This window comes from Tamandua tetradactyla, chromosome 12 (genome assembly GCF_023851605.1).
Source record: "Tamandua tetradactyla isolate mTamTet1 chromosome 12, mTamTet1.pri, whole genome shotgun sequence".
NCBI lineage: Eukaryota > Metazoa > Chordata > Mammalia > Pilosa > Myrmecophagidae > Tamandua > Tamandua tetradactyla.
The window spans coordinates 52,003,611-52,028,554 of record NC_135338.1 but is presented as its reverse complement, the minus strand read 5'-3'; the positions used below and the strand labels follow the sequence as shown (position 1 = coordinate 52,028,554).

At 45.4% G+C, this 24,944-nt stretch overlaps 1 protein-coding gene across 4 annotated transcripts in view; it reads left to right on the top strand.

Moving 5' to 3' along the window:
* The window catches only part of CCDC88C (coiled-coil and HOOK domain protein 88C), a 149,560-nt gene that overhangs the window by 51,660 nt on the left and 72,956 nt on the right, over positions 1-24,944 (top strand). For 2 of the 4 annotated variants that reach the window (XM_077123347.1, XM_077123348.1), the window contains 3 exons: positions 3,419-3,488; positions 22,222-22,280; positions 23,050-23,133. In XM_077123347.1, the coding sequence (XP_076979462.1) occupies positions 3,419-3,488; positions 22,222-22,280; positions 23,050-23,133 (213 nt within the window). Of the gene's footprint in view, positions 1-3,418; positions 3,489-14,523; positions 15,455-22,221; positions 22,281-23,049; positions 23,134-24,944 lie in introns of those variants that run through there. The other 2 variants (XM_077123349.1, XM_077123351.1) reach the window with 2 other exon arrangements.

Below are 24,944 nucleotides of genomic sequence, written 5' to 3'. Positions count from 1 at the left end.
GAGCCTCCCTGCAGGGACCAGACACACCCTTCCTTTGACCCATTCTTGTGGCTTTTCTGTAGGTTCATTACTGCTGAAGTTGTTCAGGATGCACTTGGTGCACTTTCTTAGCTGGGAAATCTGGGTTGTCCCTGGCAGCTCATATTAGCATCTGAAAGCAGACCTCAAGGAGGTGTGGGCCAGAGAGGGGAAGTGGGTGCTCAGTCCACCCTGCATAGCAGCCTGTGGCCTGCGCTCTGGGGAGGGAGTCTTCTGGGGGGCCGACTCCAGTCCGGCCTCCCTGGCCCTTCTCTCTTACCTGTCAGGCCACGCGAACAGGATGACCACTCAGCAAGGCGCGTGCATCCCTGCCCGGGGAGGCGGCAGGTGGGCTGCCCCCTCACAGGTTGGGGGGCCCTTCAGAGCGCACGGCTGGGGTTGCCCTCCCTGGTGCAGCTGTGACCTCCACAGTGGCCTTCTGTTGTGGGCACCAGGCTCACGGGGCCCCATCTACACCCTCCTCACGTCCCTGCTGGTGTGCCCCGGGAGGCACGCCCCCCTCGGCAGGGGACCCAGGGCCCCAGTCGGCAGTATCCACGCCGCGTAGACCGCGCTGACCACACCAGAGCTGCTCAGAGGCCCGCCAGGTGCGACTGGTGTTGCTGAAGAAGTGGCTCTCTAATCTTAATTTAGAGTGCTAAAGATGGCACCTGCCTCAGTTGTTGGAAAATTTTCTAAGTGCATTGTGAACAACTTGGGTATGTGAATCTACTTTTTCAGCTGCAAATTTTATGAAATCCAAGTACAGATCCACGTAGTCCCACTGAAGATCTAGCGTCTGGTTGAGACGTGCAGTCATTGTAAACTGCACACTAGATTTCAAGAAAACTTAGTGTGAAGGAAAGAATATGTCAATTTTTATATTGATTATATATTGAAAGAACAGTGTTTTGGATATATTGGCTTAAAGTATATTATTAAAATCACTGTTTCCTTTTATTTTTTTAATACAAGGGTCCGTTAGAAAAGTTTAAATTAACTTATATAGTATTTGGTTTTTTCCCTGTATTTATAATTATAAACACAAGCATATTATACAATTATAATTGAATTTATTAATTGTATTTTCACTGGGCAGCACTGACCTAGACATGTACACCTCCCAGACTGCTTTTGCTGTAAATAGGATTGATGCTCCTTTTGGGGGAGCTAGTCAATGGCTTGGGAGGTTTTTTAGTCATAGGGTTAGCTGTAGAGGGAGCCCATGGTGTTTTGAAAGGAACCAGTAAAAAAGACACACTGTGATTAAAAAGGGGAAATCTTAGGTTGCTTCAGTGTTATTTGAATGAAAATTAAAAAAAAAAAATCTATGAAACGGCACCACAAACAGTGAGCCCTGTTAAACCACGGACTATAGTTAATAATACAATTGTAAAAATGTGCTTTCACTGGTTGTAACAAATGTACCACACCAATGCGAGATGTTAATAATAGGGTGGTATATGGGAACCCTGTATTTTATGCATGATTTTTTCTGTAAACCCACAACTTCTCTAATAAAAAAGAGAGAGGGAGAGACACAATCGTCTTATAAAACATCATTATTCATTAATTGCACAAATGACACATGTTTCTTGTGGGAGAATTAGAAAGTACCGATGAGACGAAATTGAAAATTCCCGTTTTGGAAAGAGGATATAGATTTACTTTTCTAGTAGTGCTTTGCTTAGATTATCATCAGAATAAAAATACCACTTGGCATTTTTCGCAGAGACCGTCAAGATTATTTCATGTTGTGTGTATCATTTATGAACATGTGCACCCTTCTCAAAACTGTGATAGGGCTGTGAGCAGTCCAGAAAGTAGGAGAAGTACAGAGGGAAACCAGTCCGAAATTCAAAAGGAATGTTAGATAATGACGGGGCAGTAGTAACAAGTAAATCTCTTGTAACTCACCATGGTTCTTTTCAGATTGGGCCGAGCACGTGGGTTCAGAATGAAGGTAGGGCTGGCATGGGGCAGTGTTACAGAATAGGCTGCTTTCATTGGGAGGCTCTCCTTTTGCTGGGTGAGTGAATTAGAAAGTGGATTTCCCCAATTTTACCATGGTGTGTGTTTTGTCCCAGGGTGGGTCTGTGGAATCTTTTGGTGAGTTGATACAATGGAGAGACTTAATTTTTCCATATTGACTTTTTCCAAGCCCTAAAGGAGGGTTGAGGCGGTTACACAACTCAGCCTTCTGTCCAGGATTTGCAAGTATTCACAAACTGAGACATGTCGTTTGAGAAAACGTGAGCCATCTCTCAGAGTGGCGTGGTCCCAGGTAATAATGGAAACCCTGCTCCAGTGTGTTTGGGAATGGTGTGGCACCTCGTGGTTTAGCACCGCCTCTCTCAGTTTACAGTATGAACAGAATCTGTAGAAACATAACATGGAGGGAGGATACAGCAATTTTGTATATTCTTGAAGTTATCTTCTCCCAGTATGCTTGCCTAGACCACTGTTCCAGTCTCGACAAAAGGTCTGAGATGTTCATTGGGCTGTGTGGGATCAGCTAGTTTTGTAAATAATTATCTCCCTTGCAGTAAATATAGAGATTCCTCTGTTATGCAGTAGCATGACTCCTGGAAAAGTTGTGTCTCAAGGAAATGTTTTTAAAAATGCATGAGAGGCACTTTCTTGGTGAAGAATTCCTCCATTGACCACTTTTTAATAGAAGAATAGTGAAGAAGCCTGTCTTCTTATTTGTTTTCTGCAAAATTGGGTTTTTATCTTCTGATTTATAAAAACAGGGCACATCCAGGCAAGAAAGATCAACCTGCCCAGATAAATAAGCACGCCAGCATGCTTCAAGGGGAACTTAGAAAAGATGCCTGGACAAAGGGGGATAATGGTGGCTGGTGCCTGGGCCTTCCTTGAAAGACTTTTGGAATGAGGTCCAGAAGCCAGCTCACTTCCCCCACATCACCTCCCTGGCAGGCACAATTAGCTGTGATTTATCCCTTTCCCAGCAAAGTTTCCCTCATTTACAGCTTGTCCCAAAGGACCAGCTTAGCACTTGGATCCTGAGTCTTCAGGTTTTAAAGACTCAGTAGCATCTGTTTAACCTTTAATATGTATTCTTTTTTAATTGTGCAAGTAATATAAGAAAAATAATTGAGATATTAAAAAAAGAGAGAAATGCACACGTAGGTCTTCTGTCCTAGAATGTAAGGTATCTTAGTTTTTCCAAGATCTTTGTACCACATACAAGCATGATTTTTAATTGGTGATAGTGGAGACAGAAGTACAAATCTTATTTGACTTTTCACATGTATTTCTATGATAAATATCCCTCTGTATTATATGGTTTTATCATCCAGTGACTTGATGAGCTATAATTTGCTTAATCATTCTGTTTCCTGATCCTCATGGCATCTCTCCCCCTTTGTTTCTGTAGGAAGTGCTCCAGCAGCTGATCGTAATGAACTTGCCCAATGTTTTGATGATTGGCAAAGACCCACTGTCTGGTGAGTGAACACTGCCCCCTGTCCCCCCACCGTGCAGGGGCAGTGCCATTGGCTGCAGGCAGCTGTTGGCTGCAGATCTCTCCGTGTCAGCCTGGAGCCAGCCTAGTGAAAACACGTGACAGAGATGGTGAGATTTTATAGGGCGGGTTTTCTGCCCTAAGGCAATTAGCCAAGAGCACATTTCTTCCTTAAGAATCATTTCGCCAACCCTATAGCACGTGAGTGCAGAGGCAAGCAAGGCCAGTTTTATTGTTCCTCTTAAGAAGCCAGGTCTGGGTTCAGGGACCTTAGTCATTTGGTGGATGCCCTGTGAGGGGTCCATCTTTTCATAAACAAGGAATTGGATGATGCCACACTACCTACTGGCAACAAAGTCAGACTCTCTTTAGGGAACGTAAGTCTCTTTTTGTCTGGGATCCCATGACATTTTATTCATACTCCTTGGTGAATCTCACCAGGATGTTCAGTCATTCATCTGTTTTGATGTCTGCCTGTTGGACTCCTAGCGGGCAGGATTCTAACTCATGTTAATCTTTGATACTCAGTGTGAGTTTGAAAGATGGAACGAGATGACCTGCTGGGCATCTTGTAGAGAGCTGGAGCTTAATTCCTGCCTGTCACTAGGCTCACAGGGACTGTGTTTTCTCCTGTATTAGTCAGGATTCTCTAGAGAAACAGAACAGGAGAGATCTGTAAATATGAGATTTAAAAAGGTGTCTCATGCAACCGTGGGAATGGAAGAGTCCACAATACATAGGGCAGGCTGTGAAGCTTTGGCTCTGATGAAGGGTCTGGATGAACTTCACAGAAGAGGCTTCCTGGCTGAAGGAGCAGTGAGTCTCTCTCTTCTTCCTTAAAAGCCTTCAACTGTTTTCATTATGTCATTGTTATGGGACACTCCTTAGTTGATCACAGATGTAATCAGCCACAGATGCAATCATTTGATTGATGATTTGATACAACCAGCCTTCCATTTTATCACCCAGCCATGAAATGCCGTAACAGCAGTGGTCAGGCCAGTGCTTGCCTGACCAGACAACTGGACACATCACTTGGCCAAGTTGACACCAGAAACTAACCATCACAGTCCATCCCCTGTCAACTTGGCAGCCATACATTTTTGAAATACGTATTTCAAATTTATAATTGAAATACATATTTCAGTTAACCTTGAAATAAGCTTAATTTCCAAATAGAACACAACAGCAGACATATATTTCATCTTCCAATACTCAACTCACCTGCTTACAACTGGAAACATACTACATCTCTCCAGAAACGAGTTCAAGTCTTTAGGTAACATTCACTCTTAAACTTCATATCCTGTGACTTAAATACTATAACATGAACAGTACATCTTATGTCACATGATAAGAGGAAAATAAGATATTTGCTTAGGTACAAATGTAAACGTACTCATAACAAAACAGGGAGGAAAGAGTCATACAATTATAGTCCTTGTTTTCGTAACTGGTCATGTGGTTGTAATTCATATTTATCACTACCTTCTTCTACTACCTATTCTTTGTTCCTTTTACCCTCAGCAAGCACTTTAGCTGTGGTTCTTTGCCAGGTGGGGTGACCCAGACCTTCATTCTGGGCCATAGATAGTCCTGCCTGGATTAGGTTTTGGAGTTTTCCATTCACTTTAATCACAGAGCATGATAGTATTAGAGATGTTGTAGGGAATCTCCTGTATTTCAGGAAGACTCTTCTTTACCTCCACTGTGTAGTTGCAGTCTTATTTCCCCTTGATAGTCTGGATCAGTCACCCCAGACATAACACTAATCCTTTTCCTGCGCATGGATTCAGTGGTATGAGGAGCCCAAAGTAGCCAGGTGGCAGTTTTAACTTCTAGTTCAATGAAATCGTGGTTGTGTTTCCTGGTAGGAGCATGCCTTCTTTTGGAACTAAGACCTGTAGACCAGCATACCTTAAGGTTTCAGGGACAGGAAGCAAAAATTTCCCTAGTGGATCACTAGGGGTGATAGTGAGTTGTGCCACTCCCATTTCCACCCTTGATTCCTGGACCCTTGAATCCTGGCTATGGGAAAAACAGCACCATACAGCAGATGCTGATTCAGAGCATACACAGCCTCCTGGAGAACATTGCCGCAGTCTTGGAAGGTATTGCCACTTAGTTGGCACCATAATTGGGTCTTCAAAAGACCATTCAACCATTCTGTCAACCCAGCTCTCTAGATGATGGAGAAAATGGTAAGACCAGAGAATTCCATGAACATGTGCCCATTCCCACACTTCATTTGCCATGAAGTGGGTTCCTTGATCAGAAGCAATGCTGTGTGGAATACCAGGATGGTGGATAAGACATTCCTTAAGTCCATGTATGGTAGTTTTTGCAGAAGCATTGTATGCAGGGAATGCAAACCCATATCCGGAGTATGTGTCTATTCCAGTTAGAACAAATCGCTGTCCCTTCCATGCCGAAGGTAGTCCAGTGTAATCAGCGTGCCACCAGGGAGCAGGCTGATCACCTCGGGGAATGGTGCCATAATAGGGGCTTAGTGTGATCTCAGCTGCTGGCAGATGGGGCACTCACAGCTGAAGACAGGTCAGCTGTAGTGAGTGGAAGTCCATGTTGCTAAGCCCATATAACCTCCATCCCTACCACCATGCCCACTTTGTTTATGAGCCCATTGGACATTGGCAGGAGGGTCTGAGGAAAGAGGATGACTTATATCCACAGTACAGGTCATCTTATGCACTTGATTATTAAAACCTTCCTCTGCTGAAGTTCCCCTCTGGTGAGCATTCACATGGGACACAAATATCTTAAAGTTCTTTGCCCATGCAGAAAGCTGTATCCACATACCTTTTCCCCGAACCTCTTTTATCACCAATTTTCCAATCTTGCTCCTTCCAAGTCCCTGACTATCCAGCCAAATGATTAGCAACAGCCCATGGGTCAGTATACACATGCACCTCTGGCCAGTTCTCCTTCCAAGCAAAAGTAACAACCAGGTGAGTACAAAGTCGTGCCCACTGGGAGAATTTCCCCTCACTACTGTCCTTTAAGGACATCCCAGAATGGGATTGTGCCGCAGCTGTCCACTTCTGGGTGGTCCCTGCATATTGTACAGAACCATCTGTAAACCAGGCCTGAGTTTTTTGTTTCTCAGTCACCTGACTGTAAGGAGCTATCTAGGAGGCCACAGCTCTGGTCTGGGAAAGAGAAGGTAATGTGGCAGGAGTGTAGACCATGGGCATTTGGGCCACTTCCTCATGTAACTTACTTGTGCCTCCAGGACTTGCTTAGCCCTGTCTCTAATATACCATTTCCATTTTATGATGGATTGCTGCTGTGATGCCCTCCTTTATGCCTTGGTGGGTCAGACAACATCCAGCTCATGATAGGCAACTCAGGCCTTATGGTAACTTGGTGGCCCCTGGTTAAGTATTCAGTCTGTACTAAGGCCCAGTAGAAGACCAAAAGATCTCCTTTTGTTTCTCAAAAGGAGAGTAATCTGCAGCAGATGATAAGGCTTTGCTCCAAAATCCCAAAGGTCTGCATCGTGATTCTCCTATAGGGGCCTGCCAAAGGCTCCAGATAGCATCCCTGTTAGCCACTGGCAGTTCTAGCACTATTGGATCTGCTGGATCATATGGCCGAAGTGACAGAGCAGCTTGCACAGCAGCCTGGACCTGTCACAGAGCCTCCTCTTATTCCAGTCCCTACTCAGAACTAGCAGTTTTTCTGGTCACTTGGTAAATGGGCCAGAGTAGCATACCCATATGAGGAATACGTTTTCTCCAAAATCCAAAGAGACAAACTAGACCTTGTGCCTCTTTTTTGGTCATAGGAGGGGCCAGATGCAGCAGCTTATCCTTCACCTTGGAAGGGATATCTCGACATGCCCCATTCCACTGGATACCTAGAAATTTCATTGAGGTGGAAGGCCCTCGTATTTTTGTTTGATCTATCTCCCATCTCATGACACACAAATGGCCTTCTCAGTAGGTCTAGAGTAGTTGCTGCTTCTTGCTCACTAGGTCCAGTCAGCATGATATCAATAGAATGGACCAGTGTGATGTCTTGAGGGAGGGAGAAACAATGACGGTCCCTATGAACAAGATTGTGACATAGGGCTGGAGAGCCGATATACCCGTGACGCAGGGCAGTGAAAATATATTGCTGGCCTTGCCGGCTGAATGTGAACTGTTTCTGGTGGTCCTTACAGACAGCTGTAGAGAAAAAAGCATTTGCCAGGCAATAGCTGCATACCAGGTACCAGGTGATCTGTTGATTTGCTCAAGCAGTAATACCACATCTGGAACAGCAGCTGCAGTCGGAGTCACACCTGGTCAAGTTTACAGTAATCTACTATTACCTTCCAAGTCCCATCTGTTTTCTGCACAGGCCAAATAGAGTTGAGAAACCACCACCCCAGCATCCTCCAAGTCCTTAAGAGTGGTAGTGATGTTTGCAGTCCCTCCAGGAATACAGTATTGCTTCTTATTCACTATTTTGCTAGGTTGGGACTATTCTAATGGCTTCCACTTGGCCTTTCCTACCATAATAATCTATGAGTCAGAGAACCGATGTGTGGATTCTGCCAGTTGCTGAGTATGTCAGTTTCAATTGTACGTTCTGGAACTGGGAAAATGACCACAGAATGGGTCCTGGAACCCACTGAACCCACTGTGAGACACACCTGAGCTAAAACTCCATTGATCAATCACCTAATCTCCATAAGCACCTACTTTTACTGGTGGACCAGTGACATTTGGGGTCTCCTGGAATTAGTGTCATTTCTGAGCCAATGTCCAATAATTCCCGAAATATCTGGTCACTTCCTTTTCCCCAGTAGACAGTCACCCTGGTAAAAGACTGCAGGTCTCATTGGGGAAGACTGGGAGGAAGATTAACAGTGTAAATTTTGGGCAGTATAAAAGGGTCCTTCCCCAAGGGTACCCAGCCTTCCCTTATTCAAAGGGCTCTGGGTCTGTAAACTGTCTCAAGTCTGGAAATTGATTAAGGGAACGTAACTATATTTTTATAATTCAAGTTAGACTTCTGTTCATTTGACTTGCTTATACATCTCAAAAAAGAATTTAGTAGACTGCCCATCTGTTTTACTCCTAGGTACCTGTGTTGGTTTGAAAGGAAGTATGCCCCCTAAGAAAAGCCATGTTTTAATATAAATCTCATTTCTTAAAGGTAGAATAATCTCTATTCAATACTGTATATTTGAAACTGTAATGAGATCATCTCCCTGGTTGATGTGATTTAGTTAAGAATGGTCGTTAAACTGGATTACGGGATAACATGTCTCCACCCATTTGAGTGGGTCTTGATTGGTTTATTGGAGTCCTATAAAGAGGAAATATTTTGGAGAATGAGAGACTCAGAGAGAGCAGAGAATGCTGCAGCACCACGAAGCAGAGAGTCCACCAGCCAGCGACCTTTGGAGATGAAGAAGGAAAACGCCTCCCGGGGAGCTTCATGAAACAGGAAGCCAGGAGACAAAGCTAGCAGATGATACCGTATTCGCCATGTGCCTGTCCAGGAGAGAGCAGAGAATGCTGCAACACTACAAAGCAGAGAGTCCACCAGCCAGTGACCTTTGGAGATGAAGAAGAGAAATGCCTCCCGGGGAGCTTCATGAAATAGGAAGCCAGGAGAGAAAGCTAGCAGATGATGCTATATTTGCCATGTGCCCTTCCAGCTGAGAGAGGAGCCCTGACCGTGTTCACCATGTGCCTTTCCAGATGAGAGAGAAACCCTGAACTTCATCGGCCTTCTTGAACCAAGGTATCTTTCCCCGGATGCCTTTGATTGGACATTTCTATAGACTTGTTTTAATTGGGACATTTTCTCGGCCTTAGATCTGTAAACTAGCAACTCATTAAATTTCCCTTTTTAAAAAGCCATTCCGTTTCTGGTATATTGCATTCCAGCAGCTAGCAAACTAGAACAGTACCCCATGATCTATGAGCCAACGCTACAAGTCTCTGTGTGTCAGAGTGTTTTCACTGCTGCTTTGAGTCTGTTGTCCACTATGGTGGCCACGCCCACCTTGTCTATGATGATTAACTGTCACCACCTGGCTTCTGCCAACTCGGGATCCAATCATACCCATTGTGTTTAAGGATTCCAGTTCAGTGACAGCAGCTCCCACAGTAATATCTGACCTACAGAGAAAGGCCACTATAGAGCTCTTCATGGATGATGGAGCTAGTCACATGAATTTATTTTTCAGGGTTCTGGTGAAAGATGTGTCCCTTGGACATTCCTGGGGTGTGTGAACAGGTCTTCCATGATAAATCCACTCTAACATTCTAGTCCCTCTAAGCCTCTGGATCCCCTCATCTACATTATTCCAGGGCAGTCTGGCATTTCTACTTCAGCTAATATCGGCCTCCTTTGGATCCATATTTCAGCCAACTATCCAAACAAACTGTTAATGTCCTTTGTATTCCTTTGAGCTACAAAACATTGAATGCAGAATTTCTGCTTAGTGGGCCCATATCAATACATTCAGCGTGATTCTCTTTTGTGTTCCTTCCACCGTTACCCCACACTCTTAATATCCATTCCCGCACATATTCCCCTGATTTCTGTCTATATAGATTGGAAAACTCATGCAGTTCTTTTGGAGCATAGTGTCATGGGTCACACTTTGTACCTCACCTTTTGGGGCCTGTTGGAACTTTAGTCTAGTTATAGGTCTTGAAGAAAAGAGGGGTGGTGGGGGTGGGTCACAGAAAGAAATAAAAGTGTCTTTCAAGCCAGTTACCTCAGGGAATTCTGTTGCAGTTTCATCTGGTGAAACAGGATTAGTCATTCCAGACCAAGGAGTGAAGGCTTTTTCCCCAGGGGAGATGGTTACAAGGTTAGCAGACAAGGAAGGGTTAATCTCATTAAGTGGAGGTTGGATGGCAGATTCCTCTGGGGGGACAGGAGCTGTTTCCTCAAGGTACACTGGACTCTGGGAAGCTGTTTCTCAGGGCAGTCTATTACAGGTCTACTTCGCAAAGGTTTGACAGATTCTAGGGATCCCATCTCCCCATCACCATCATTATCAAGCCATATATCCCCATCTCAGGTTTCAGGACTCCATTCTTTTCCAATCAGAGCCCTTACTTTAACAGCATACACTCTACAAGACTGAGATTTTAGTTTATGTTGTAAATCTGCTGTTCACCCAATGAGGCTTTGTGTCTGGTAGAAAAATCTACCACTGAACTACCCTTATCACCACTAATGGTGATATTTTGCGTATCACTTTTGCCAGCCCACCCCGTGGACTGTCAGCGCCATGTTGATTATTGGAAACAGAGTCATTAGTGCCCCTGAGTCTAGTCAGAGTAGAAAATCAATTGTAGAAACCCATTTTTCAAAATTTTGTTTCCCAAGGACTACTCCTGGTACCAAGCTGTGTTAGTCAGGGTTCCCTAAAGAAACAGAACCAACAGGAGAAATCTGTAAATATGAGATTTAAAGGTGTCTCATGCAATCATGGGAATGGAAGATTCCAGGATCCCTAGGGCAGGCTGTGAAGCTGGTGTCTCCAATGAAGTCTGCACGAATTGCACAGGAGAGGCTCACTAGCTGAAGAAGCAGCGAAAGAGTTTCTCTCCTTCCTTAAAAACCTTCAACTGTCTTGCCCTGGTGAAACTTATGTATGTAGCAGAGAAGCTTAGCCTTCCTGTGTAGGTACGCCTAAGAGTCACTTCTAGAGAATCTCTTTTCTTGCTCATATGTAGCCTCTCTCTGTCTAAGCCCGACTCTGCAAGTGAAATCATTGCCCTCTCCGCTTTGTGGGGAATGACATCCAGGGGTGAGAATCTCCCTGGTGCGTGGGAGATGACTCCCCAGGATGAGCCTGACTGTGGGATAAAGAATGCCATTCTGACCACAAGGAGGAAAAGAAGTGTAACAAATAAGGCATCAGTGGCTGAGAGAGTTCAAAGAGTTGAGAGGCTACTCTGGAGGTCACTCTCATGCAGGCTTCAGGTAGACATTGCTGCCTATCATAACTTTCTAAACCCCAACCAAAACTATTCCTGCCAAGTAAAGGACACCTAGGGCATTATATAAGATTCTACAAAGGTTCCATGCACTAGGGTACCTTTCCAGAAACCTACAACCTCCAGATGGGTCCCTAGACCAGATTAGTCCTGAAACGCTAAGGGGCCAGTCTCTCCAGAATGTCATCTAATTCCATCCCCTTATCCCATACTATCGACAGCCCCTTCCAAGATGAAAAAGTTCAAGTAGGCATAGCCCAAATACCCCTAAAGAGTGGGAGAAAGATCAAAGGTGATGACTGAGCTATATAGAGAAGGTAGGGTTTAACAAATGAATATGATTACAGAATCATTATATTTGTATTTTTTAGTCTCCAGTATCTTAGAACAGCTAGAAGTAAAAACCTAAAATTGTGAAATTGTAACCCATACCAAACTCTGAAATCTGTTCTACAACTGATTATTATTATGTACTTTGAAATTTATTGCTTTTTTGCATATATGTTATTTTTTTACCAAAAAGTTGATTGTGATGAAAAATGCACAGCTATACGATGTTATTGTGAATCATCGATTGTACACTTTGGATGATTACATGGTGTGTGAACATATAATATTTATCAATAAAAAATAAAAATAAAAAAAAGCCTACGACAGATTGGATTATCTGGTTGTGGGAGACCCACCTTAGTTGATTGCAAATATAATCAGCCACAGCTGCAGTCACCTGACTGATGATTTAATACACCAGCCGTCCAGTTTACCAACCAGGCACAAAATATCCTTGCAGCAAAGGTCAGGCTGCCCAGTGCTTGCCTAACGAGACAACTGGGCCTCATCCCTTGGTCAAGTTGACACCAGGACCTAAGCATCACATCTGCCTTTCATGTTCACGTACTTTTAGCTGCACCCTCTGCTCGTGGATGTAAACCCGCAGGCCTAAGGCACAGGCGTTCTGCTGTCCAAGACTGCTGTGTTTGAGGAGACACCTTGTTATCAGTTTGAAACTCCCTGGAATAAATAAGGGGTCAAGGAAGACAGGAAAACCCACATGTCTGGAATGGGAAGAGACCAAGGATCCTAAACAGAAGGATCGGTGGCTTCTCTCCATTGGCGTCTCACTGGAATCGGGCCGTCCTTACTCCTTTCCGGGTAGCTGTTGCTGAAGCTGCACTGAGCTGAAGGAGCAGTGCGGCAGGTGGCCAGCCCAGGGGGTCACTCGCGGAGCAGCAGCCCTCTCTTCATGCCCTGGCCCCAGAGCACAGCAGCAGCTCCTGGGGGCATGGGGCCAGGGGCAGCTGAGTGCTGAATCAGTGCACGCATTGTGGGGAGTCTCCTCCCTAGGCTGGCCAGTGTACCCACCTTTTCTCTGCCTGAGCCAAAGGAAGAGATTTGCTTGACCTCCAGTTAGTCTGCAGTGTTTCCGGCCCATAAGCACTGAGCCTTGCGTGGGAGCAGGTGTGGAGCCCACCAAGAAGTGTCAGGGATCTGAGAAAGGCAGAGGGGTGGTCCAAGCCTGTGCCTTGGACATGACAGGAAAATGTCCTTCCAAGATGGGTCTGTGGCCATGCACCCTCATGGATGAGGTGGGGGACTCGACTCAGAGGCACACGGCATGGTGATCCCATCAGTAGAAGATGTAGTTGTCACTGTAAATTGTGTAGGTGTTTATACGTGTGGGTGAGCAGCTGCTTGTCCCAGGCAAGAGGACCGACCAGTCAGTTTTCATCCCTGGTGGTTTTTGCAATCCAAATGCCAGGCAAGATTTTGTGGAGCCCCTGGGTGTGCCGACACCCCTCCCTCCCCAACGCGCACACACAGGGTCCTGACTGAATACACTGGAGCCTTTGAGAATAGCCTTGAGGATGTCACTAATTGTTGTTCAATAGTCTGACTGTCCAGTCTGAGTTTTCTTCCTGCTGTGGCAGTTACAGAAGGGGCTTCCAGCAGCAGAGAAAGCACTTTGAGGATTTGGAGCATTCCCTGTATATAAAAAGCTATAAATTTTCTCCTTTCATAGCTAGACATGGGTTACTATTATACCTGCTGCTCTGGCTGAAAAAAACCACAAGAGCCAATTTCTGAACCTCCCAAAGAGAAGACCAAAGCACCTTTCAATCCTCATAGCTGGCTGCCCCCTCGGCCAGAGGCTCACAGGAGGAGCGCAGTCCAAGCCTCTCCTCCTTTCATTGGCCACATGCCTGCCATGCCAGGCCCACTGGACCCAGAGAGTAACAGGCTGTCTCTGTCCCAAGAAGCCCACAGTCTGCATTGGGGCAGGGAGGGAAGGAAGACAGAGTCCCTAACTGTCATCTGTGTACAGGGTTGAAAAGCAGTGTGAGAAGTTGCTTTAATCTGAGTGCAAACGGGCTTGTGGTTCTGCCTCGGCAGGTCAGGAAGGCTTCCTGGAGGAGACAGCGTTTGGGCAAGTCTTCGAAGAACTCTCAACAGAAGCAGAGGAAAGTGTTCTAGGTGGGATGAGCTCAGAGGAGTTCAGACGTGCTGGAGGACACGAGGGGTGTCAGGCTCTGGGGGGCAGGGAAGAAGACTTCTGCCACAGCTAAAGTTGAGATTTCAAAGGCCAGAGGGAAACGGGATGCCTGAAACCCCTTGGAATTTAATATTTAACCCTCTCAGTGTTTACTTGCTCTCCTGACAAGGGTGCTGTTGAAGAGTTTTTCACATCCCATAGAAACCTTCTCACCCTCAGTCCAGACTGCACAGCTCTGCCTTTAGGGACCAATGGGGAGTCTCACAGCCTGGAGTTCTTCCAGCTCTTGCCTCCCCTTTGGCAAGGGGGAGAGGGGTCAGACCTGGTTTATTGAAACAACTGTTTTGTTGCTGAGATTGTTCTGAAAAGTAAAAGGGCTGTCTTCCTTCCCCTCCTGCCTTCTTCCTGTTCTGACTTCACCAGGGTCCTGCTTGCCCTGTGATTTGGTGGGACGTCAAGAGCTTACCATCCAGAGTACATTAGCAATTCCTGGGTTTTTACCCTACTTCTTGGTTTGTTTGTTTTTTTCCCTACCTGAGCTTATTTTTCATTTCTCCTAGCCTTGACTCTAATTCTGCTTATATACATATATAGCATATATATATATATATGTAGTATTTTTATATTTGCAAAAGCCTTGAGTCCTTTGAATGAGGAGTTAAAAAAAACAAAAAATACTAACCTTTTTTACCCCCAGCCCTCCTCTCTCTATCATTCTCACACTCAGGAGGGCTGGGGGCACAAATGAAATCAGAAGGAAAGATAGATGATAAAGACTGAGATGGTATAATCTAAGAATGCCTAGAGTGTATAATGATAGTGACTAAATGTACAAATTTAAAAATGTTTTTGCATGAGGAAGAACAAAGGAATGTCAGTATTGCAGGGTGTTGAAAATAGATGGTAATTCACGTTTTAAAACTTTAACTTTTGTGTGAGACTAAAGCAAAAAAAAATGTTTATTTGGTAAAAAAAATAATAATAATAATCTTCTAGGCATTTGATCGTGTTAGTATTTCCTGTTTAATATTTGAAGGAACAAGTTCAAAAAAAGCATCCAAGCACTGTTTTATAATGTTGCTGCTTCTGACCTGCCACTTTGCTTCTGTGCTGCTTGCTAGATCCAAAAATGAGTTTCTCAGTCCACATAAAATGTGGGTGGCTGCTGCCTAGAGCCAAGAGCCAGCCCTTTGCTTTTCTAGGAACGTGAAAAGCTTGGTTAACACCCAGCACTGGCAAGTGTTACAACACAGCCAAAATGCCGGCCTTCTGAGCAGCCCCGGGGATCTGCCTAGAAACCAGGCTTTGTTTAGGCAACTTCTTAGCGATAGTCTTTACACAGAAAAAAAAATGCCCCACTGGCTGTGACAACTGCGCCATGGCTTCGAGCAGAACCGTTCTCTGCGGCTGCGGCCGTCCGAGGAGGAGGGAAGAAATGTTGTTTGTCAAAGGTCTTTTATGTTCACCGTTCATATTTGGGCTGTGAGTTTTCCACCTGGTGCTTGGGATGGATCTTTCCTCAGTTAACCTCCTCCTACCCTGCCACCTTGCCTGCTCCCAGCACAGGCTCTTAGGTCTCGTGCTGCATTCTTGTGGTTGATTTTACTTTTCTACTCTCCTCTGGTTGTCTGGTGCTTGGAAGCGCATTCTCTCAGCTTCTACGGCGTGGGCAGACGGGGGGCTAGGGGGTCATCTCAGGTGGTGATGGCTTCTAGGGGCTTGTTGTGGTTCTTTCACATTGTTCTTTGTAATCTGGGTTGCTGCTGGCTTCTGCTCATTGGGGCTGAGGCTTTTTGTTGCACCCATGTGGTGATGGTGGGGTACCCAGGGGTGGGGGCCAGCTTGAGGCAGGTGATGAAGAGACACTTAGGGGCCACAGGCTGGGGCTTCCTCGTGGTGCCCCATGCCATTTCATATGGAAGCACGGCTTGATGCCTGGCTCTGAGTCCTCACTTTTAAATGTTTGTTGAATGACTAAATAATGGGGTAGTGCCCGGTTGTGTTGATACCCAGTGGAGGCCCCATGTGTGAATTTTTTTTAAACATTTTTGTTGTGAAATATATCTACAGAAAAGTAATAAATTTCAGAGTAAGGTTTAAGAAGTTGTTACAGAGCAAATTTCAAAGTATAGAATGGGTTAAGTTTCACAGTTTCAGGAATTTCCTTCTGGTTGTTCTAATACACTAGGAACTAAAAAGAAATATCTCCTATAACGAGTCAGCAGTCATAATCCTTTGTTAAAGCCTAGCTTCTAGGTTACAACTCCTCCCTCTCATTTGATTGCTTTCTCAGGTCTTCTGGGATGTTTGGGCAGTGACCGTTCTAACTTCATGTTGAAAAGGGGTGTGGACATTATGGGATAGGGGAATGTGGCTGGTTGATGCTCTGGGAGAGACTGATGCCTCCAGGTTTCAGGGCTTATCTGGGAAAGGAACAATCTATAGCTTTTAAGTTTCTGAAAAATAAGTAACACTTTTATAGAGTCTTAAATAGAGCCCTGGGTTTTCTTTAGGGTTCCAGGAATACTGTTGGTTGGGTCCTGGCATACCAAGGCAATTGGTAGTACCTGGCTGAAGCTTGCATATGAGTAACCTCCAGAATGACCTTTCAGCTCTATTTGAAATCTCTGAGCCACTGATACCGTATTTTGCTCCATTTTCTCTTCCCCGTTTTGGTGAGGTAAGCATTGTAGATCCCACATTGTCAGGGCCAAGCTCATCCTGGGAGTCATGTCCCACGTTTCCAGGGAGGCTTACATCCCTGACAATCATGTCCCACATAGGGGGGAGGGTAATGAATTTAGTTGCTGAGTTTGGCTTAGAGAAAGAGGCCAGATCTGAGTAACAAAAGAGGTTCTCTGGGGGTAACTCTTAGGCATGTTTGTAAATAGGCTTCCATGTGTGCAGTTTTAGGTGTAAGAATCTAGGTGAAAGTTTCCCTCAAGTTCTCCAGGATGTGTGGTGGCAGGTAGAGGTGCCTGCCCCGTGCCCTGTGGAAAGGGACATGTGAGGGAGAAGGCTCCCCGTGGCAGGGCACCTCTGCCCACCCATTAGGAATTCACCACCTACCTTGGTGAAGGTCAAAGAGGACCCTGACTTAAAATAATACTGAAGGACTGCTCTTGGTGCACGCAGAGCCTCCAACGGGCCCACAGAATTGCCCTTGTGAGTGACCGTAGGATGTACTTAGGCATTCAGGAGAAACATGGTCATGTTCAACGCGGTGCTGTTTTCAAATCACCGAGACAGCCCTATAATCATCCTTATGAAGTGACTGGTTTTTAAATAGGAAGGCAAGGAAAACACCAGTAGTGGTTCATTACCTCTAGCACTAAGTCATAGGAGAGTAGAATGTAGAATTATTAAGGAAAAAACACACGTTTCCTAACATGAAAGGAAACTTAAGCTGTTACTCTTTGTTCTTCTACCTGATACTTGATGCTAACAATTAAGGTCACGTATTTGGTCAGGAAACACTGGTTACATGCCTGCCCGGTGCTCGGGACCCTTCTAGGCACTGGGATCTGAAGGCCCCTGCTCTAGAAGGGCTGTAGGTCTAGGTGGGGAGAAAAAGAGATAAAGAAGGAATGACAGTTACAGGGTGAAAGGGGATGGTCTGGAGGTAGGGGGAAGCAGGTGGTGTTGGGCCTGCTGCCAAATCTTACCTCTTTGCGAAGGGCCCATGGAGAGGGCGGATTAACTCTACCTAACTGGGTCATTTCTTCCAGGTTATAAGAGTTAAACCTCAGTCTGGACAGTGATTGGCAGGTCCTGAGCTCCTGTGGTTGTAGATGGCCAAGTTACCAAGACTGTCATCAAAGTCTCACTACTTTTCTTTGACCCTGTTTCTGCAGATAAATTTCTGTTCCTTCCAACCTCAGCAGGACAGTGTGTTTGCAAGTTTAGGGCAGAATGGGGCCCCTCTTAAAAAGGCTATTTTGCCTTCCTTTGCCTAAATCACCAGTTTCATCCCTAAGTCATCACAGATGATTTATTTTCCTTATCCAGAGACCAGGATATGTGTCCTGGACATTCAAAGGGCTACAACTCGGGGAATCAAAGCATAGAGCCAGTAGAGACATCATCTGCTGGCATGGAAAATAAATTTTGTTTCAGGTGCTGACTTCTGTTGATTGGTAGTGGCTTTCTAAAATGCTGTGTTCAGAAGGATTCTGAGGCCTACTTCCAGGTTCAGTAAGGGATATTTTGATTGATTAGCCATGTCTGCCACGGTCACAGGATTAGAAACTCAGGGCATCAGTGCCAAGAATTTTCCATCTCTGATTTAATCCATCTTCTACAATGTATACAGGCTGCTGTACCTTAATTGTCCAACTATATTTCTATTCTTACATCAGCCCTTACAATATGTGCTGTATCAGGGTTTTCCCCTTCTGTACTGGAAGCTGATTGCTGTAAACATGTGTAGCATTATATATAGTTAGATCTGCATACATGCATTCCATTTCTGCCAGGAAAGCCTGTGTAGTATCGCTCTGTGTTGAACCTCCAGGAAGTAGGTCGTAAAGTAAGTAGACTTTTTCTTAGACTCAGTCATTATGTGGACTGTGGGGGGAGTCCCTTGGGATTCCCGCACACTCACTAGAACCATGTTGCATGGAGTTGCCTGAGTTGTGGGTAGGTGTGGATGGCATCTGATTGTTTCTTAACACCCTCGTCCTCCACAGTGGTTGCTTATGGCTCTCTCGGTACAGAAACGTGTGTCATTTCCTTTCCCTCCCAGTGCTCTCTTTGAACACCGCACCAACTCTAGTAAACTTAACTACAGAGCAATATGACAGATACCGCACTCTTACTCATCCCTGGGCCTTTGTATACGCTGCTCCCTACACCAGGTGCCTAAACCCCCGCTGAAGCCTGTCTCCCCACCTCACCCTTAATCTCACTTCAGACACCATTTCTTTGGAGAAGGCCCTGCCTTGTTCCAAACTTTATGTCTGTCCCTCTTCCAGGCTCCCATAGCATTTGTCACCTTTTTTAACCTCCAGGTTTACTTGCCTGTCTCTGCATTGGTCTGAGCTCAGAGGACTGTGCTGATTTCAGTACATCCATGGTGCCCAGCGTATAGTAGGTGCTTGGTAGGGGGCAGTTGTCTGTGGGTTTGCCTCTCTTTGTCTAATGCTGCAATAGAAGTGGTGGAGTCAAGGCTTAACTGTGTCACTGAGCCAGTATGGCTGGCAGGTACCCAGAGCACAGTGTATTTTGAAACTGTGCAAAACCTACCATCTGGTAGACTTTTGAAAATAGCACTAATTCTAATACTATTGGAATCCTGAAAGAAATTAGGCATCAGCTTCCAACAAGAAATGAGGTACCCTCTGCTGCTGCTGTTTTTTTTTGTTGTTGTTGTTTTTTTGTTTTTTTTTTCCAGTCTCGTAGGAATCTACTTAGGGATAGAAATCACAGGATGTGCTTGTTGTAAGCAAATGTTTTTATTCATGTAGCCTGGCAAGATCAAGCACAACCCTGCTTCATTTGAAGGAAGGCAGAAGTGAACTTTCTAATCCTCATCACCAAAACTTTATTTTAAATTTTTTCTATGAAATTTTTTCTAAAATTGATTCTCTACCTTAAAAACTCTTTTTTTTCTTTCCTATTAGAAAACATAGCAATCAGGGATTCATGCTTTTTCTAACAGTGCTCTGGACTAGATTTTGTTTTTTCTTCATGCCTGATGGGTATTTCTGAGTGAGTGAATGAATAAATGAATGCCTTAGGGTTGTCACTGTGTAAAGGGAGGGTGCTGAGGGAGTAGAACCCCTTATTCCCTTCACTGACCAGCCTTAGAATGTATTTTTTTTTTTTTTCGTTTAGCATGGGCAGACTCCGGGAATCAAACCTGGGTCTCCAGCATGGCAGGCGAGAATTCTGCCACTGAGCCACCGTTGCACCGCCCTAGGATGTAGTTTTGAGCCCTTGTGTGTGCAGGGCTTCTGGTTTCTTCCTTGCTGCCAGGTTATCAGCTTACAGTCTTGCTACCAGCCATGGGCTTCTCCAACTCTTCTTCCTGCTTTTGATTTCCTGCTTCAGTCTGCTGCAGACTGGGAAAAGGGATCATCAGAGTTATCCAAATTCTTCTAAATATGATAAATAATTAGATCCTTTGGGGCCTTTGTTGAGAGTAGACTGCAGGAAGATTTTCTGCATGAACTCTCCCTCTATTTATGCTGATCTGAGCCACTCACAGTGCTCACTTCCTCCATCTCAACCGTCTGGTGGCTATGGGACCAGGTAAGTGGCCTCCGAAAAGGTGAACTTCAGGTTAGGAAAAGGAGTTAGCGACAGCTGGAAAGGGTCCATATCTTTTGTATCAACCAAAGGGCATTATGACAGGTACTTAACGTTTATGACAGGTACTTAACAGGTACTAAACGTTTGTGGGTTGACTGAGGGGAAAGAAGCGAGAAGGGTACGTGTGAACTTAGCCAGAGTGCATCATTGCCACAGCGAGATTTTGGTGAGACTGATTGGACGATTTTTCAGTGCTGAAATGGGTATTTCCTTTTTATCAAAACTCTAATAAAGCGGCTGATCGATAGCTCAGTTTTTATAGAGAAGTGAGTGAGTCGTCATGGATCTGTATGCCTGTGGATCAGTATGCCTATGGATTAGAGCCTCTTGTGCCAAATAAAAGGCCTTGAGTTAAAGAAGAAAAAATAATGAAAGTCTGAGAAATTGTCCATTTCAAATATTGATAGATGTCTATGCGTACTAGCAGTGAGAAGGGCTTGCCATAGTAGATTGATCCACTGCCTTGAACCTTATTCTTTAAGCACATGGAATCTGAGTTCTGCAGGAAAGAGGCCTCGAGAGGTTTCTCTTGTTGAGTGAACTCCCTGTTCCTGGTCAGAGGCTGACAGTGGTGTCACTATCTCAGGAGAAGCCCTCTTTAGCTGTTCCTCAATCAAGAGGTATTGGAGGTTGTGTGTTGCTGCAGACACCCCTTACACTCAGGGCCTGACGTGAATCACAGTGCTGGCTCTTCTGTTGGAGGTTTGATTCGTTTCCATCCCAGCCTCTTTCGCTGACAGTTTGGGCTATTTCGGCACAGTGTGAATGAGTGTTAGCACATCTTTCAGTGCTGTTTCTGTCGTGTCCTTTCTCCCTCAAATAGAATAGGGTATAATGAGGAAGGTAGAACCTTGTAGGTGAATGGACCCTCCCAGGCTGGCTGCCTCCCGTTTTACAGATGTGGAAGCTGAGGCTCACGAATAGGCAGTATTCCTTGTCTGGCCTGCACCTCTCCTGGGTGGCCAAGTCAGGGCTGGAGCCCAAGTCTTCTGACACTGTTTAATCAAATGATGATAAACAGATGAAGACACACGCATTCACCTTCAAGCATAGCCAGCGACACATGCAGTTAAAATGATGAAATACAATGTTTGCCCTACCTGATTGGCTCAGCTGAGGACGAGTGGCAAGGCAGTGTTGCTTGGCTGTGGGGAAGTGGAGCTGATTATTTACTGGTTGTGAGAAGGTAAAATGGTGAGACATTTCTTTGGGGCATTTTGGCAATATGAATATGAAAAGCTTAACCAAGATTCTGCCTTGAGGATGTAAATAAGGATGTGCGTAACAAATAACCAGCTAAAGGTTCTTGGTAGCATCTTTTAGATTAACACATTGAAAAATCAAACCTCTGAAAGGTCCATTGAAATGTCCATTGAAAAAGCTGTATGACCTTTGTGCCAAATTGTTTCCGACAAAAGGGACTTGGAATTGAGTGATGTCTGTGTCTCGTTCACAGTGTTTCCTAACTGGGAAGGGCTTAAGAAGGGGCTCGGTGGCAAATATATGGGACTCCATTATACTGTTCTCCTTTGTCTGAAATTTCCCATAATTAATAGAGTTGTATACCCAAATATGTCTGGCAGCCTTATTTTAAACCTATTCCATGTTTTCTGTGAGAATTGCTCTTTCCTCTACTTCACTTACCATACACACTGAAAAGGAATGATGTTGAGGTTCATTAACTATCGTGGAAAGATAGGATATATTTGGATGGAAAAGGGCGGAAAACAGTATGTACAAAATTACCTTACTTGGTTAAAAAAAATAAATATGTTGAAAACAGATGGAAAGTGTGTACACCTAAATGGGTATTGCTGGGCAGGGAGTTTTTTTTTTTTCCTTCCTTGTCTGATTTTCTTTTTTCCAACAGCAAGCGTGTGTCATTGATGAAATTGTATAAACAGTCAGACTTACGATGTGTTGCCCTTTTGGTTTAGGGAAAAGTATGGAGGAGATTAAGAAGATGCTACTGCTGGTGCTGGGATGTGCTGTCCAGGTAGGGCTCGGGCAGGGGCTGGAGTGGGGCGGCTGCTACCGTCTTGTGTTTGGATTATGGGAATGAAACACTCCCTTAGGTGTGTTCCTGGGAGGGAAGTGACCACCATCCGAGGTGGCAGCTGTTTCTAGCACAGAGTAGCTTGGGCAAGAGGCCGGAGTGGGGTGGGCTCCCTTGAGCCAGGGTCCCACTGGCCACTCATCCCCGGTTTGGGAACATCTAGAGCAAGGACTGACAAACTGCAGCATCTGGGCCAAATTCAGCCCACTGCCTATTTTTGTAAATAAAGTTTTGTTGGGACACAGCCGTGCTCATTCCTGTACATATTGTCCGGCTGCTTTCGTGCTGCCATGACAGAATTGAGTCGTTGCCACAGGGAAGTATGGCCCATGAAGCCGAAAACATTTCCCATCTGGTGCCTTTACAGATAAAAGTTTGCCAGCCCCTGGGTCTTTACTTATGTGAAAATCACCTGGAAAGCTTGTTTAAAGCACAGATGTCTGTGTCCTATCACAGCATTCTCTGTCTGGGACCGGGCTTAAGAAGGGACTTTTACAAAGAAGCTCCCAGGTTTATAAAAGTCTGAGCTGCTTCTTGAGAATTATCACTATGAGGGTTGGTAGGAGGACATGCACGGTCCTAGTTATAAAAAGGAAAACCTGGAGTGGGGTGGGATTCATTTTCAAACCACATTTCTGCAGCTGTGGCGGCCCCAGGTTGACCCTCACTTGCGAAATGGCTCCCATTAACACATGTCACCCCTCTGCAGTGTGAGAAGAAAGAGGAGTTTATTGAAAGAATCAAACAACTGGACATTGAGACCCAAGCCGGGATCGTGGCCCACATCCAGGAGGTAGGTGTGGCTTTGTGGCCAGTGAGGCAGGGTCCTGTGGCTCCCATGGCAACCAGGGGCCAGGTCTCTCCACGGGCGGAGAAGTTTAACGAGCACATCACTCATTAACCATTTTTGGTTTCACACACCACAGACAAATTGATCTTATTTGGAAAGGTAGCCATCAGCAAGCCAAAATAAAATTGGGGTAAAAATAATTTTTTTTTTAAAAAAAGCACCTCAATCAAATCTTCTTTTGCCTCCTTCATCTTGCCTTATATGGACTCAGACTATTTTTAAGAGCTGTCAAGTGGTTTAGGCTCAGAATTTGATTTACAAGCCCTGAAAATGTATTCTGGCAAATGTCACCCAGCTTCGCATGGCTGATCTTCAGACAGAGATTATCTGCTGCTGTCAGTGACAGGGCAAAGGAACAGGCTGCCACCACGTGTGAAGTCAAAACCAGCAAGGCCCAGGAGGGCACCCCGGGGAACCCAGCCAGCCTGAGCACCCCCTCCCCCTCCCCCAGCCGTGCGGCTGCGGTTGTACAGCCCAGGGGCATGGCACGGAGGTGGATGAGCCGCTGGCCTTTGGGGCAGACTTTGCCCCCTCTGCCGTTGACTTTGGGGGTGGTCCCTGGAACTGAGGTCCACCCTGAAGTCCATCCCCCCTCCCCACGATAGGAGCTGGGTTTTAATTATCTTGAAGTGTACGGGGTTTGCCTCCAGTGCCATTGGACAGATGAGATGAACACATGAAAAAGACATGAGTACACAGGGGCAGGTGTGTGCTTGGCAGAGGCAGCTGAGCCCGGGGCGCTCTGCATCGGCGCCGGCAGATGGGCTTCCAGCGCTGGCCAAGGCCACCCCAGGAGAGTGAGCTCCGAGTCACAGTCTTGAGTTGGGGGGTGGCGGGGGTGGCTTGTTGAGAGTCAGGGGTCAGTGGCAGTATTTTAGTGAATATTCTCCGCCATTAGTATCAGTAACGGGCCACCTGTTAGCTTAAGAACCACTCTGCCTTTTAATTTTCCATGTGTGTTTGAAAATAGGTCTCCCTGGGGACTACTAGGTCCTATGAGATGAGCCAATTCTCTCTCTGCCAACTTGTCTTTCCGGCCCAGCCAGCAGGATATTTAAAAAGCAAAATTAAATTACGTTACCAGAAGGATCCTGCATGACTGTCAAATTCAGTGACTGGCAGTAGGAGCTGGTTTCTGGAATTAGTTGGGTGCTTTTGAAAAGTTCATGTGCCCAGAGACCCAAAGAATCAGAACTGGGTGATTCAAAGTTTCAAAGCTCCCGAGGTGCAGCTCAGCTGGCTTGAGCCCCTGGCGTCCAGCTCCCGCACCCTCTTTACAGAGGTCCTGAGACACAAGGGTTTTCCGAAGCACGGAGCACCTGCAGGCCTAGCACTGCTGCCTTCAGGGTTCCCTGCCCCGTGGGAGGAAAGTTCTTCAATCTGAGACCAGCTGTGTTCACACTTTTTCTTTGTAAGAGTGGGGGGACGACAGTGCAGGTGTCTGGGAGCAGAGCAGCTGGGAAACGGAATGACCTTGTTCACCACACCTCACCTTTGTATTTTTTAGAGGGGGGGACAGGTACGTGGTCCAGGAATTGAACCCACGTCTCCCGTATGGAAGGCAAGCATTCTGCCACTGAACTACCAGTGTGCTCCTTGCCTTTGTATTTTTAGCCATCCTGAATTTCTATTTATTGCTCTGAATAATTTAAAACTTTTTCTTTCTTTTTTTTTTTTTTTTTTTGATGCACTGCTTCACTGAGTGGATGCCCTTGTTTTGTCATTTTTGTTTTTTTCCCTTTTGAGGCCTGAGC